The sequence below is a fragment of the Taudactylus pleione genome, unplaced genomic scaffold (genome assembly GCF_031769625.1).
Source record: "Taudactylus pleione unplaced genomic scaffold, aTauple2 ptg001661l, whole genome shotgun sequence".
Lineage (NCBI taxonomy): Eukaryota > Metazoa > Chordata > Amphibia > Anura > Myobatrachidae > Taudactylus > Taudactylus pleione.
In genome coordinates, this window is record NW_028286058.1 from 2076882 (window position 1) to 2094076 (window position 17195).

Genomic DNA, 17195 nt, shown 5'->3' on the forward strand with positions numbered 1-17195 from the left:
CACACCTTCTGATGCGCTAGCGATATATTCGATTGAAAGCCCGTTATATTGCCCAGTGTGTACCCAGCTTCAGTGATATGGGAATTGCAGAATGTCCATGGACCATTCCAGACAATGCAACTTTCAGTGGCGTCACTGGGGTCAGTGAAACCCCGTAGCCTTGCAGGGAGTAGTCATGGCCTCGAGGAAAGCCCTCGCTTTTATCACTCCTGGAGATGCCGTGTCACCCCCAGAGACCCTCCCCGCACTGCCAGCTCTTCCACAGTGATCGGGCACTATGTGCGATGCACAGTAACATCACAGTGCAGTGTCTGGCTCCAGGTCAATGAGGAGGAGCTGGCATTTTGATGTCACCCCCTTGGAGGGTGACACCCGGTGTGATCCGCACCCTCCACACTCCCCTAATGATGCCACTGAGCTAATTTTGTAGTGAGGAGCAAAGAAAAAAAAGGAAAAAGCAATTGCGCACACTGGCACAACCGTACCGCACTGCAGGGGAGGAGGGAAGAGGGGAGAGTGAGAGCGAGAGAGAGAGAGAGAGAGAGAGAGAGAGAGAGAGAGATTTAGATTTGGGAGGGGCATGTCCAAACTCAGATCTAAATTGCAGTGTTAAAATGAAACTGACCAGTATTTGCAGGCTACATGCAAAAGCATCCAGTATTTACCCTGCATGCAGGGGCGCTACAAGCCACGGCGGGCCCTGGTGGAAGGGTGTGTGGTCTAATCGTGAGAGGCGTGGCCAAGCCCCCTTAGGATAAAAAAAATGTTGCTGCGACGTTGCGTGGTGGTGAGGGGGCGTTGTGAGCCCCTCAGCCCGGCGCAAAGTCAGGAGGGGGCGCGATCAGTGTGATCGCTCCCCACCCACAGGCATAGTTAGGAGACTGCTGCGGCTGCTGTGAGGTAGGAGGGAGGGGGACAGTACAAGCCCGGGCCCGGGTAATTAGTACTCGCTCCCACCCCCTGCTTTCGGCACCCCTGCCTGCATGCAAAAATATTAAATGTATTTGCACCCCTTGCATTGCAGCATGGTTTGCTCCAGATACAGAGTTACTTGCTCCCAACCCAGAATCAGCCCCAGCGGGAGAGCGGTCATTACCCCTGCAAGGCTCCAGGATATGGAGTATCAGAGAATGACACTGATCCACCTTATCAGATGCCATTACACAGGTTAGTCTACTGTATATGAATTAGATCCTTGAACCTGTGACATGGAATGTGAGGAATGTTACAGCAGACGCCATGCGTCCTACTAAGGACCTCGACAACTGTTCAACAAATCACCCAGGACCCAGGGCTCCATGTAACATGTGAGATCATGAATCGCACAGCGGATCAGAATAACTGGGAAGACACTGGATTCACAGCCTCAGGCAATCTAGCAATTGAGGCTCAGCAGGAATATTCCACCCCCCTCATTCAAATAGAATTTAGTTTGTGAATGGAGAATTCATAGGTGTTATACAGGAATCAGGAATCCGCTTTACAAAATTCCACCCCAAAATGGTGAACTAGTGTTGGGAGAAGTTAATTAAAGTTATATAATAATACTAAACTGGTTTGACCCCACATTCCCAGATTTGGTGGGACACCCAGAGCCTTTAACAACCCCCAAAGCCCCCCTCACTCCTGGGTAAGCCAGTTATCAATGCCCCTCCTCCTTCATGTAAAAGGAAGTGATAAAACTTGTTGCAAATGATAATGGTGGTCAGGCCAATCAGCTTACACCTGTGATCTGTTTGAAAAATGACAGTTGGGAGCTGATTGGCTGGAGCACCATTTATCACACGCAACAAGTTTTATCATTCATTGTGAATGATAAAACTCATTGATAAATGAGGCCCAGAGTACATCGCTAATACAGTATGTGGGTAATGTACTGTGTAAGATATTGACATAATGGTATTGTAATGCTATATAAATCACAGAGTAATCCCATGACCATATAAGGCTAACAGGCCGCAATAAGGCCTCTCTAACTTAGCATAGCAGCTGAGTACACATACGCAACATTGGAATGGCCGGCGGTTCGATTCCCGTCAGCAGCAGCCCGACAGGAGCAGAGTGCGACGAAGCGGAAGCCCGACCCCCCCTAACCCTCCTTAGGGGTGCCTAACCCTAACTTCCCCCCCAAGTGCCTAACCCTAATCCCCCCTCTAAGTGCCTAACCCTAACCACCCCCTTCCCCGCTACCTAAACCTAAGTCCCCCGGGAGGGTGCCTATCCCTAAGTCCCCCCCGGGGGTGCCTAACCCTAACCCTCCCTCCCCCTAGCCTAACCCTCCCGGGGGGTTGCCCCCCGGGAGCCCTAAACCTAACCCTCCCCCCCGCGGCTGTCCGCTCGCGGCGCCCGGCATCACTACGATCGTGATGCCAGGCACTGGTCTCCCGGCGTTGGGGAAATGCGGGCGTCTACATCTAGACGCCCGGCATTTCACCCATGCCGGGATAAGACAGTCGGGAAGCCGGATGCCGGTATATAGGCAGTCGGCTTCCCGATTGCTTCCCGCAGCAATGGCGGCATTAGCGTACAACTCTGATGCCAATGGTTTACGTTACACAGGACTCACCTCGGTCTCCCTCAGTCTGGACTCCAGGGCAGACCTGGGCCCCTGAGTATTGTCGTTGACTTTCAGCCGCTCATGGATCGATTTCATCCAGGCTTCAGCCGTCTCCAGGCAGGTCTCGAAATCATCTTGGGGTAGCTGAGTCATGGCATGAGGTGCAGCTGAAAGGAACAGAGAGACGGCTATAATCCATAGGCTCATTATATTATATTACTGTACGTGCAAACACCATGAGAAACTATTATGCCCAATAACGCAAAGAAAAATGTATGATTGCAGCAATTAGGACTCAAAGGCGCCAGAGTCTAAAGGCGATAGGGAGGCACAGAGAGAGCGCACTATCGGCACAGAGTTACGCAGGTCAGTGGTGCTAATTTTTTTTTTAAACAAGAAAAAGCATTATTAAACGTTTTCAAAAAGAGACCTACCCCATTTCCTTTTACAATAACTTGTTTTTTTTGTTTTTTTAGATATTTTGGGAGGTTGTGAGCACCAGAGCTCGACCTATATTTTCATGGGCCTTACAGACGCCCTTTATAAGTGAAAATCACTTTCTAGGTGTATTTTGATCAATTTAAAACACACAAAATTGTCACACATTGGTGACGTCCTCTTACTGACATGTATTACAGTGCTGAAGGGCCGATTCGGAACCGGACACTAAGCCGCGATCGCTCGCATCCAAAAGGGGTCGGGTATGCAAATTCCGTGATCGCACTGTCCGGTGTAAGGACGCTCTCTATGTCTTAGAGAGCGACGACAGAGCGAACGCACAGCGGTATAAAGACGCCCACTTTTCTTTCTTAGCACACCTCATCTCCAGGAAGTGTATGATTAATCAGAACCATCGAGAGCCATCGGAGCTGCACGCAGCGCTTGTGGTAGACCGTAGCCCGCCGCAAGCACTGCGATCACTGCATGCTGAAATACAACCAAGTGACATGTAGAGTGACACTTCCATGCTAATTATGGACGCCCATTGAACGCCGTTTTGACGCCCAGACACGCCTGTGTTTGCACGACCACTCCTCCATTCACAAGCACCTTCCCCTGTTACCACCCACAAACGGCGCTGTCACTCAAAGTAGCGTCCAGTCTGTGTACTACGAGCGCATGATTTCCGAACGCAGTGACTGGTTCGCGCATGCGTATTCTGCCTCACACACATGCATATTTTGCCGCATACGCAGACGGACAACAATTGCCCATAGCGAGCGAACGCGGCTTAGCGTCCAGGTCTGAATCGGCCCCTGAGTCCATGGCATAGTGACCTGGGCGCTGTGTGGAGTTTGTATGTTCTCCTCACGTTCAGTTCTAGCTCCTCCCTATTTGAGGTCTGCGAATCGGAGCTGGGAGGTTATGTTATGTGGAAAAATGACAATACCTTTCTCACATGGGAGGGCCCTTGCTTTAGAAATATGTTTTCAGTTTCCAACTCTAATGTTGTTTTAGTGTAATGTAACTCTCCTGCCTTTGTCAATGTTTGCATGTGAAATTGGTCTGGCACAGCAGAGGTTACATTTTCGCCTGCAGAGACGACATATCCCCAGTGGCTGCATTGTTGAATTTACCAAATTATTCTGCGCACGAGAAATCTGACTTGAAACAAAAACACAAGTAACGGAAAATGCTGCCTGACATGCCAGCGCCGGGAAAGCCGACACTTTATAATTAACCGTCAGAGAGTCTTTGATAAATACTTCCAGGAATATAATCCATGTAGCAGCCCCATACTCTATATTGTTCATGTAGTTTGGTCAGGGTTAGATAACTTAGATTCTATTATTCTCCCAGAAGTCCGAGCAGCGTATAACCCCGCAGAGACCCCGACGAGCACCTCAGCCAGTATAGTGTCCCTTTGCCAGCTCTCTGCACAGCCTACATTTTCCAGAAGTGTGTTCCAGCCTATAGCTCCTGTCAGTGTCTGTCACTGGGGCATCACAGAATAGTCCACACCCTTTTACTAATACACTCAAAAACGTCCTTCCAATTACTACTGCTCAGAGCCAGGGCCTTGTAACCTCAATTTTTCCATCCTGAGGTTTATTTTTATTAATAATTTTGTGGGTAAGCTGGGAATGATTTGGAACTCGAATTATTATTTTACAAGAATTTTGCAATATTAGATTTCCATCCTATACTGTAACTATGTTTACGGCTGCAGATACCGCTCATGATCTACTTTCGTTGGTAGTAAATCAGGTGCAACCAGGGGTACCGTAGGGGGGGAGGGCTGGGGGGTTGCAAGCATGCACTGAGAGGCATCAGCAGCACAGCCCCCTCTTTCTAATGGCAGCTCTGTGGATTTAATAGTCAATAGGTCGACATCAGGAAGTCGACGGTCCATAGATCAACAGGGTCAATAGTTTGACAGGGACATTAGGTCAAGAGGTAATTGGTCGACAGTGACTTAGGTCGACAGGGTTAAACGGACAACATTCCAATATGACACTAAAAAATACTTTTTTCTATTTTAGCTTAAACCTAACTCTGACAATCATGAAAAACCATGTTTTGACCCTTTTTGATTGTGCCGACCATTTGAATGTCGACCTTTTAATCATGTTGACCTTTTGACCATGTCGACCTAAGTCACTGTCAACCAATTACCTGTCGACCTATTGACTCCTGGTGTTGACCTACTGACTGTGGATCTTCCATCATAGTTTGAGCCATCCACTGGTGTGTGCCTACAGATGTGTCCTCATACATCTAGCCTCAATACGCCACGTCTTGTGGACCTATCATCCCGATACCACCACAACCATGTAAGCCTCCAGAATGAAAAGGGCCAGTTTGCTAGGTAAAGTGGCGTGGTTTGTGAAACCAACCTATAGTGCAATGAATGTGTAAATGTCACTTTTACATCATTTACTAACATTTACAGAACATAGCATGGATATCTGTGCATTAAGATGACATCCATCACAGAGGGTGCAAATCTTATTCCATCTGATGGGTGGGTGATACGTGGTCTTTGCTATTATGTGCTAGGTGCAGGATGCTCACAAAAATAGACAACTGTAAATACAGTAGTGGACAGTAAATGAGCTGGAGGGGCTGGAAACTGTATAATTGGGAATCTGTATTGTAGGCTATTTGCAGATCTTTTTGGACCCACAAGTGCTCCTGAAGACTCCACCAACAAACAGCTGGTTTTGTAAAAACAAATAACAAAACCGTTCGTTGGGGGTTGATTTACTAAAACCTCTAAAAATGAAAAGTGAAAGCATTGTCTATAGCAACCAATCAGATTGTAGTTATAGTTTTCTAGAGTGTACTAGTTAAATAAAAGCTAGTAGTTGATTGGTTGCTATGGACGACGCCTCCACTTTCATTTTCACAATGTTTAGTAATCTACCCCTTGTTTCCATACACTTCAATGCACAATCCACAAATCTGTGTCACCTATGGAAAAAGAAGCAAGTTCCACACTATCCCCTTTCTATTGCTGATGCACGGAGCCAGTGTCTAAGGTGCCTATATATGCAATATTGTTGTAACGCGATCCAATTGGCTGCAAATTGTCCCAGCTATGGGCACAAGATGACAGATTATACCGATCACACACAATGGGGAGCCATACATTGTCACTGGGCCAGATGGTTGCTGCAGTGGGACGATGGCCATGTATATCGGTGATAGGCAGTACCCGATTAACAACAGAACAGTTGCCCTGGGGACTGCACAAACCTTAATTCGGCCTTGGTGACGCAAGTTAGAGCAGGGCCTTCTGTTGCCCCATCACTGAGGAACAGTATATGGTCATCGTCTGGGGATTTAGTCAGAATCCCGATTGTCGGGATGCCAGCATTCAGAACAACGGCGCCGGAATCCCAACACTAGTCAGAATCTCGGCGCTGGCATCTCGATGGTACGTAGTGGGGTTAGGCACTAGGGGGGGAGGGTTAGGCACTACGGGGGGGAGGGTTAGGTTTAGGCAGCGGGTAGTGAGGGTTAGGGGTAGGGAGAGGGGGGGTAGGTTTAGGCAGTGGTTAGGGTGGGGTAGAGAGAGGGGGAGGGTTAGGATACTGACCGACAAGTGTCTGTATCCTATCCCTGTGGGATGCCGGCGTCGGGACTCTGACCACCGGGATCCCGAGGGCCGGCCTCTCGTACCCAGCCCATCGTCTAACTGCAGACCCCTTACACTATGTAGGATGGTATTTGGTCACAGTAATGTAAGTGTGTGAAGATTTTTGGTCTGGATTTGGCCATACATATCTATGTACATGTATGACCAAATGTGACCTAGATCAGCCACCTGATAGCCTGAGGCTAGTGCGGAGCTGGGTTTATGCTTGGATAAAGATCTTCACTAAGAAAGAATTCAGTAAAACTTTTCTTCGGTTAGAAAGACAATAATAGGGCGCTACAAAACCTGACATCCTGCTTTCACCACAACGCTACACAGGAACCGTCCCCTTCTCTATATTCTATTACTACAGTCACATCTGCAGATATTTTGGTTTGTCTGCATAAAATGCTGCTGAAGAAAAACTCAAGAGGAAATTTACGACTCATAAGTGCTGAGAACCTTGTCCACCATGAAACGGTTTCACTGATCTTACTTGTGCCATTACTATACTAGTACTGCTGTCTGTGCGCATTACGAACCGCCGAGCGACAGTGGAGAAAGTCACGCTCTAAGGCAGATTTTCTCCATTTCAAATTTGGGATCCGGTCTACAGATCTACAGTAAAAAGGTAGACAATGTCTAGATAGACACCAGATGTTAGACAGTCAATAGGTCGACAGGGACAAAAGGTTGACATACTAAAGGTCGACATGTGAGAAGGTCGACAGGTACAAATGGTTGACATGGTCAAAAGGTCGATATGAAAAAGGTAGACCTTCTTACATGTTGGCCTTTTGTCCCAGTCGACCTATTGACTGTCTAACATCTGGTGTCTATCTAGACATTGTCTACCTTTTTACTGTAGATCTTTCAATCCACAACCCTATCCCTTCACGTCTCCTCCACTACCTCTCAAAAAACCTACCCTTGTTCCTAACACTCTCGCCAACTACCGACCCATCTCTCTCCTCCCTTTTGCCTCCAAGCTCCTTGAGCATAATGTTTACAACCACCTCACCACCTTTCTTTTCTCCCACTTCCTCCTAGACCCTTTTCAGTCTGGCTTCCGATCTCTCCCCTCCACTGAAACTGTCCTCACAAAAGTCAGCAACGACCTCCGTGCTGCCAAATCCAAAGGCCTCTACTCCCTGCTCATTCTCCTTGACCTCTCTGCTGCTTTCGATACTGTTGACCACCCTCTCCTGCTGCATATCCTTCACTCCTTTGGTCTACGTGACAATGCCCTCTCCTGGCTGTCCTCCTACCTCTATGACTGATCCTTCTCTGTCTCCTCTCATGACTCCTCTTTCCCCCCACAGCCTCTTACAGTAGGTGTTCCCCAAGGTTCTCTTCTTGGACCTCTCCTATTCTCCCTGTATACGTCCTCTCTAGGTGAACTCATCAGCTCTTTTGACCTCCATTATCATCTCTATGCTGATGATACTCAGATCTAGGTAACTCCTTTGTTTGGGGCAAACTGTATCACATGAAAGCTAAGAATTAACTTTTATTTTGATAAATTAAAACAGAATAAAGCTCAGATACATCATGTAATCATCATATTAGAAAAACAACGAATCAATGAATAATTAATTAGTAATTAAACTTAGTCAAAAAGACATAACAGTGTATTCATATACAAATTTAGCAGCAAGAGACGTCAAAGTGCTTATAGCAATGTGCAGAGAGAAAGGGGTGAAAGTCCTAATAGAATGTACTTCAACTGATGTAAATGTGAGTGATGGTACCTGTGGGAGAACTGTGTATGTATAAGATTTGGGACAATAACATTCCTACTCCACCTCCTTTACTATTACCAGGCCTGGAGGTGTGTGTGAAGTGTAGGCCACCGTGTGAGAGTGCTGCAGGCAGGGCCGGACTGACCATCGGGCAGTTCTGGCAAATGCCAGAAGGGCCGATGGCCAGATGGGCCGGTCCAGGCAGTGCCGCGGGGGGGAGGCGGATGGCGGATGGCAGTAATGTTCATGGCCACAGCACTCTGTAAAGGTAGTGCTGTGGCTGCCTGACAGAATAAGACTTCCTGCCTGCCCTGCTGCACACCGAGCCACCCGCCGCCGCGTCTCCAATATCAATATATGTGGCTGGCGTGCAGCGCTAGACATTCAGCCCGCCTCCCTCGATCCCCGTTGGTCCCCCTCCCATTGTGCGGGCAGGAATGAGATGACGCGGTGATGTCATCGCGCGTTTGTCTCTCCTGCAGCACGAAGAGCCAGGAGCCGCAGTGAGAGGACCGGACACAGACCCACCCGGGCGGACGCCGAACGCCCATATCAGTGACAGGGAGCAAGCGATTGAGGAGTGATTCTGAGGACAGCATGGGGAGCGCAAGATAGAGGTAAGTTAGAAAGAGCTGCACGAGAGGGAAGCCACTTGAGGGAACATATGCTGTGTGAGAGCCAGGGGGAGAGCTACGTCACGGGGAGAGCTGTGTCTGGGAGAGCTGTGTCTGGGACATCTGCATCAGGGGGTGAGCAGTGTTGGGGACATCACCGTAAGGGGGACATCTGCATCAGGTGGAGTGCTGTGTCAGGTGGAGAGCTGTGTCAGTTGGAGAGCTGTGTCAGTTGGAGAGCTACGTTGGGGAGAGCTTTGAGGGATACGGTTCAGTGAGACTTCTGCGTCAGGGGAAGTGCTGCGTTGGGGAGTGCTGCATCAGGGGGAGTGCTGCATCAGGGGGAGTGCTGTATCAGGGGGAGTGCTGTATCAGGGGGAGTGCTGTATCAGGGGGAGTGCTGCGTCAAGGGTGTGCTGCATCAGGGGGAGTGCTGTATCAGGGGGAGAGCTGCGTCAGGGGGAGAGCTGCGTCAGGGGGAGAGCTGCGTCAGGGGGAGAGCTGCGTCAGGGGGAGTGCTGTGTGAGGGATATGGTTCAGGGGGAGCGCTGCATCAGGGGGAGCGCTGCGTCACAGGGAGAGCTGTGAGAGCTGCATCAGATGGAGTGCTGCGTCAGTGGGAGTGCTGTGTCAGGGGGAGAGTTATGTGAGGGATATGGTTAAGGGGGAGACCTGAATCAGGGGGAGAGCTGTGCGCAGGATATGGTTCAGGAGGAGAGCTGTGTGGCATAAAGTGTTATAAGGGGCATAAGTGTGTGGCATGTGTAAAGGGCACAACTACTGCATGGCTATAACTAAGGGGCATTACTGTGTGGCATAATTTTTATAAGGAGTTCTACTGTTAGGTGTGGCATAACATGAATGGGCTCTTTGGCATAAAGTGAATGGGCTCTACTTTGCAGTGTAATGTGACTAAGGGACACTTCTGTGTGGTGTAATGTGACTAAGGAACACTACTGTGCGGTGTTATGTGACAAATGGACACTACTGTGCGGTGTAATGTGATGAAGGGGCATTACTGTGTAGCATAATTTGAATTGGGGGTACTATTGTGTGGTGACGCTCCTTCCCAGCAAGACCATATCTGTCTTTTTTCGGCGCGCGCCTTCACCGCGCATTCTCCCTCATTTGGTTGTGGATGACGATACCAATGCTCTTTATGTACACAGCACCAACATTTATAGTTATGGCTCTGCTTTGATGTGCACAGAAGTATCCTCCTTTTTGTTCAGCTATCTATTCCTGTACAACTTCTAAGCTGGGTCTTGGTCATTTGGAAAAATGTCTTCCCTTTTCTTTGTGTGTGACCTACCCCAAAGTAGTGCCAGCTTTACCTAACAGATCAACCATATACTTTTATGTTCTAATAATTATATTTGTAAGAGCATAGAGAAGTGGGAGGAGTCAGGAATAGTAAGGGGAGGAGTATATGCCAGCAGCCAGGTGCTGACGTGAGGTGGGCCTGTGTGTTTTAAATGCCAGGGCCTATTTTTAGTCCCAGTCCGGCCCTGGCTGCAGGGGAGGCAGGGTCTGATGGTGTGAGCCATGTTTCTGTTATTGCCAGGAGTTTGAGGTTATTTGAAATAAAGAGGTCATGGATTAGTTTGTTGCAGACAGAGCGTGTGTTCCATAAGGCACATTTTAGTGTTTTGGAGGGTGATAGGAGGCATGTCATGTGTCTGAGGTTTGCTGGATTTATATTGCGCTGTGGGTGTGGCATGTGAGTAGGGCCAGGATATGGTGATAGGTCACCAGCTAACAGAAGTAGAAGTAGAGAGATATAAATATAGTTGTTGGTTTTGTCTGAAAGTTTTTTATGGCGACAGGTTGTGGATGTTATTGTCAACTTATAAAGATAAGTGAATAGCTCAATATTCACAATAGAGGAGTAGATTACAGAGGCTGCAATGTGCACATAGGGGTGAGCTGCAGGGAGAGTGACGGATGTAATAGCTTTAGAGAAGATACCATGGAGTGAGATAAGATAGAATAATAATTGGTACATGGTGATTTATATTAAAAAGTGAAATTCTTAGAACAATACATAAATATAATTGTGATTTAGAAATTACCTGCTCTTAATTGTTGTTCAATGTTTATTCAACTGTGTTTTTAACTGTTCAGTTGAATACTTTGTGAATAGAATACTTTGTGAATGGAGGTACAGCTCATTCGAGCACAGCTCTCTCATGGTGGGTACACACTATACAGATATATCTGCAGATGATGGTCATTCATACACACTGAACGGCCATCATCTGTGTCTGGCTGCGGGTCCTGGCAGCCAGGGGGCGCGTCGGGGGCATGTCCCGGAAGGCGGGGTGCATGTCCCGCCCCCTCCCTGCGGCTGCCGCTGTGTGTGTACAATCGGTCTGCAGACATATCTGTCCATCAGCTGTGCAGCACAGCCAATGCGATATGTCGGTGAACATTACATATCGCGGGTACACACTGGCCGACGGGCAGCAGATATATTTAATTGATCGGCCAATATATCTGTCAGTGTGTACTCAGCATTAGATCTGTCTATGAAGATATACTGTGGCTGATTAACACTGGCTACATCTGAAACATGTCCAGCTGACCTAAGGTAAACACCAGCCCAGTATGCCATCATAAACTATGCTTCACTGACAACATCACAAAAACAGGTAATGACTATTGCAACAATTTAGGATATCACATACATTTAAATAAGTTTGATTGAATCTGCCTCCAATCTCCTACAAGCCCCCCACTGGCTCCCCTTCCCCTTCAGAACCCAATTCAAGGTTCTCACACTCACTTACAAAGCCCTCCCATTTACGTCTCTGACCTCATCTCCCTTCACTCTCCTGCCCGCCCTCTTCATTCAACAAATGCACGCCGCCTCTCATGCCAACTGATTACTTACCTTTGGAACTCACTCCCTCTCCCCATGAGACTCTCCACCTCTTTACAATCAGTCAAACGGGTTCCCAAGACCCAATACTTCATCAAAGCCTTCCAGCTCTCATCGTAACCCGCTACTCCATGCTCCCTCCTCCCTGTCTACCCCATCTGTGTCATACCTGTTTGTCTGCCCCTCCCCTTTAGAATGTAAGCTCTTGCGAGCAGGGCTCTCTACCCTCTTGTGCTTCTCCTTAGTTTATTTTCATCTACTTCTTACTCCCCACTAGGGCACCTAACACTTCGTTGCTTATGCTCTGTTGCTTATTTGGGTGTTATTGTCACCAATGTAGCAATATATATTATACAGTGCAATCGGAAAGTATTCACAAAGTTTCACTTTTTCCACATTTTCCAATCCTGTCTCTGAGGTCTACAGACAATTCCTTGGACTTCATGCTTGGTTTGTGCTCTGACATGCACTGTATAGTGTGGGACCTTATATAGACAGGTGTATGCCTTTCAAAATCATGTCCAATCAACTGAATTTAACACATGGACTCCAATTAAGCTGTAGGAACATCTCAAGGATGATCAGTGGAAACAGGATGCACCTGAGCTCAATTTTGAGCTTCATGGCAAAGGCTGTGAATACTTATGTACATGTGATTTCTAAAGCTGCATACACACACAACGATTTTGTTACCAACTATTTTATTAACGATTTTCTGTCAGATTATCTGTCAGATTTTTTAAAGTGTAATGAACGATGTTTTTGAACTACAAACGATTTTTGCATATTCCCTTAATGAAAATTGTTCAGTTGGCCAGTCTGATTGAACTACAAACGTGAACGCGCATGAATGATAATCGTTCATTGTTTTAACTCAGAAAGTGAACGATTTTTTCAACGATTGAACAATAAACGATATAGTTAACGATAATCGTTAAAAAAATCATATTGTGTGTGTGTGTGCACCTTTAATGTTTTTTTGTAGAAATGCTTTATTTTATTTTTTTCGTTTATGTCTTTTCTTTGCTAGCAGGTAACCTCTTTTTACAACACAAAGGGATAGTTGTGACAGATTCAGCAAGGATTCTGGTAGTTAAAAAAACAAAACATTCCCCTGGTCTTTGAAAGGACGACTAAACCACAACCTTTTAAATTTGGCTTTTGAAGCCTGAGGGTAAAGTGTATTGTCCAGACCTATCCTGTCCTTACACTGCATTTCTGTAAAGATTACAAGAGTATTACCTCCCCATTTTATAATATATAACGCTTAAGCTAGGTCCCACATCTTAAGGACAGTGGCACCTAAATTTTCAGTCCATGAATTTGTGCGATATCACTGCCCCTTGTCCTTATGCCTGCCAATCCCCACTGTGCATTTCACAAATCAAGTCTGCAAGCCTGTCAGTCATACGTTCTAGTTCTGATAGAAAAGGTTCCCTTCTAGCTTGGCAAATTGCCACAAAGGAATTCAAGTAAACAAGATGGACAAATATGATATAGAGACAGGTCGTACTTTTTCCTGTGCGCACAATTTGCAGGTTAGGGCCTCCCGGGGGTCACAGGGTTAGGCAGCACCCCGGGAGGGTTAGGCTAGGGGAAGGGGGGTTAGGGTTAGGCACCCCTGGGGGGAGGTTAGGGTTAGGCACCGCCCCAGGAGACTTAGGTTCAGGCAGCGGGGAAGGGGGGGGGTTAGGTGTAGGCACTTAGAGGGGGGTGAGGGTTAGGCACTTGGGGGGGAGGTCAGGGTTAGGCACTCCTAAAGGAGGGTTAGGGTTGGGGGGGGGGGTTTAGGTTAGTTTGTACTCACCTTAGCTGCTGTCGGGATCTTCACCTCTACCGAGCTTCCGCTGTCGGGATTTGAACCGCCGGCCATGCGGTTAGGGGGTGTGATTAGATTGAGGTCTGTGTTTGAGGTTAACTGGGTTTATTTTGTCACTAAGTTTTCATGTATAAATGTTGGGAGTTATGCACTGGTTAACAGCTAACATTGCATGTAGGCACAAATTTGGACTAAACCGTATCAATAAGACCAATTACCTTTTATCTGACTACTACAAGTTACAATATGAAAGCAAGTGCCTGATAGGTGCATTTTCATTTTGTGAAAATGCCAAGTGCAATGATCGTCAAAAACATAAAGAAAAGCCTTGTAGTGTAAGGGTTAATATATAATGTAATTGGCTGAATAAAAATATATTTCTTATATTTCTTACAATATCTACCAGATTGTGATGAATTATAAATGTCTGGAAGGGACATATCTCTGCAATATGCACACTCAGGATTGTTGTCAGTTTGCAAACATTCATTATAGTTCTCAAAGTGTAGATTGTTTTGTGTTATGGACCTTGTGTATTGTACTATAATGTCCGTGTTCTCCTGTGATTGCAAATACTCACCTAAATATATGTTACTCTGCATTATAGTAAGTACACGGACGTAATATCGTAAGACATTTATAGGCTATAATAATATTCTAAACTGTTCATACTGCAGAGCTATAGGAATGTAGGGAATCCAAAATAAATGATGTGTCCCAGGGGAGGAGCTGACATAGGAAAGCTTGCTGCATGCAGAGATACGGAGGGGATTCCTCCTCCCTGTGCTTCCTGTGACTCACATGTGCCCGCACACCAGCGGTTTCCTGTTTAGTCACAAACATTAATTCCGTTACAATCACATCTGGGTTTTATTGAACTGAACAGGGAGGAAACCGCCTGTTATATACAGTACGGCATATTTTCACAAAATATTTGTAATAACACTAGTGAGCATCGCTACATTATGTTATGCATAAAAGAAACAACTGTTTGAATATATAAATACAATATAAAATCTGCAAGGACTTTGTCTGGGACCCCTGAATCCTGTAGATGCTCAACGCTCAGCACCTCCCTAAGGGGCCGATCGGTTGTTGAGCGCTGCCGCAACAGCTTCAGCGTATTCTGCGGTAGTCGCGCCTGTGCTTTATGCTAATGCTAGTATCTGCCATTCCCCTGGTGTACAGCCATGCGTCTGACTAGGCAAGGGCCAAGATGCCCACTTTGTGCTTCTTTAGAGGCAACGATCCCGCTTGGTGCGTCTTTAGACGTTGCCATCAGACGCACCATCAAAACTAGAACCAGCCCTACGCTGGGTGCAGAATCACGGTCAGGGCGTCCGACATAAGCGATCAAGTGCCTGAGCTCACAAACAGTTAAGTGACATGTCCGCAGCACTCCCATAACACGCCCAGTCACTGTGTACTGGAACGCCCAACACCTTTCCAATACGTTCTGACACCGTGCGTCCCAATCGTAACTGCTCTTCTGTGCGCACACACCGCGGAACGCATGATCTGTGTGACCTTTTAGAGACTTAAAACTCATTGATAACTCATTCACAACGAGTGATTAAACTGGTTGCGTATGATAAATGATGCTTCAGCCAATCAGCTCCCAACTGTCATTTTTCAAACAGATGACAGTTAGGATAATAATCAGCTTCTGTTTGAAAAATGACAGTTGGGAGCTGATTGGCTGGAGCATCATTTATCATACGCAACCAGTTTTATCACTCACCATTTGCATAGAGCCGCATACGAGCGACCGCCAATAGACGCTGCTGCGAGGGACTCAGAATCAGGTCTTTTATTTTTATTTCACCTATTGTACAACTACATGTTGCGGACCAGCTGGTGCCTGCAAGTCGGCAAATTCCAGCATATTAACTCTGCCAGTGGTTTGCTGGGACATGTAGTGCCACAATAGCTGCAGCCGCTTGAGGACAACATTCTGCAGGTTCCCCTGTTGTAGCAGGGCTTCTCCTAGCATGTGGCTCAAACAGCCGCAGGAAATATGGATCTCAGCTGCTGCAGAACATCTGTCAGTCACTGGGCATAGTAATATCCCCGAGCTGGTCTGGTCCTCACACGGGTCCACAGCAGCTGCAGGTTTTACTATCGGAAGACGTTTCGTCTCACAGTGGTCAGGGGTCCACAGCTGCCATACACTTTTGGCCGTCAGCCAACAGGCCCTAGCCTAGACCGTCCCATTGGTCACAGAAGCTGTAGCCAGACTCTCAAGCATAATTCCAAAGTCACAAAGACGTCTGGGTAAATCTCAATTAACCTTAGCAAGTACAACGATATTTTGATGGATCTTCTAAACTTCATGATGATGAAGATGATCGGTAGATGTTGAGGAAAGGACTAGGGCTGATCTGTACTGCAGCAGGTACTGTAGGCTTCCACACTTGAGTACTCAGGGGCCCATGTATTCACAAGTTTTATCATATACAACGGGCGATGACATTTTTTGCGTCTGATAAATGGTTCTCCAGCCAATCAGCTCCCAACTGTCATTTTTCTAACAGATGGCAGTTGGGAGATGATTGGCTGGAGCACCATTATCATACGCAACAAGTTTTAAAACTGGAACCTCTGCTTATAAATAAAGAGATCAGCAATGTGTACAACGAGGCCATTATGAGTTACTATACAGTTCTTGGTCACTGCTAGACTTTATTCTGACCCAGAACATGCTATGAAGGAGAGTTCAAGTGAGGATACTGTGTTATCTATTCTGTAATGATTTTTATGGGGCAATTCATTTCCTGTCTCCCAGCAACACAGAAGGACGAAACATCAACAGGCTCACATAAATACCATCAACAGTCACATGCCACATATTGTACATACATGGATATGGTTACACAACTTCACTGGCTCCCTGTCCCACTCAGAATCACATTCAAACTCTGCTCCTCCTCACACACAGCTCCAGCCTCATTTCCACTCCCACTCCCTCCCACTTCGCTCTGCCAATGACCCGCCTCCTCCTGATCACCACCTGCCACTCTCGCCTACAGGATTTCTCCCAAGTTCTGCTCCGAACCTACTGAATGTCCTTCTACACTTATCTCTCTCCATTATATCTCTTTCCAAGGTTTGATACATCCCCCCCAATAAGACTTGCCTCTAGTCTCCCAGCCTTCAAAATGAATTTCTTCCTTGAAGCCTATCCCTCATCCTCCTAGTCCTCAGCCTCTGCACTCCTCTGTTCCCTTCACCCTATATGTGCTGTCCCCCAGCCCCCTATATTGTCATTTCTAATGTGCAGATCCTCAATGTATTCTCTACCTAATTATGTGCCAGCCCCACCTCCTAAACCCATGATGTCAGGCCTAGGGGCCCGGGCCACTGGCTCTGGGAAGTAGAACACTGCCAGGGGAATCTTAAAGCTGGGTACACACTGAGACGATGCGTACCGGAACAATATGGCGGTCGATGCGCCAACATATCATATCCTGGGTGAACATTAGAACGATGTAATGAACGACG

The 17195-nt window shown here is 46.9% G+C and overlaps 1 protein-coding gene across 5 annotated transcripts in view; it reads right to left on the bottom strand.

Annotated features, from left to right (window-relative positions):
- SYNE3 (spectrin repeat containing nuclear envelope family member 3) overlaps positions 1-17195 on the bottom strand; it is a 150911-nt gene that overhangs the window by 69190 nt on the left and 64526 nt on the right. For 4 of the 5 annotated variants that reach the window (XM_088464373.1, XM_088464375.1, XM_088464370.1 and 1 more), the window contains exon 2: positions 2567-2724. In XM_088464373.1, the coding sequence (XP_088320499.1) occupies positions 2567-2710 (144 nt within the window). In that variant the 5' untranslated portion in view covers positions 2711-2724. Of the gene's footprint in view, positions 1-2566; positions 2725-13682; positions 13750-17195 lie in introns of those variants that run through there. The other variant, XM_088464372.1, reaches the window with a different exon arrangement.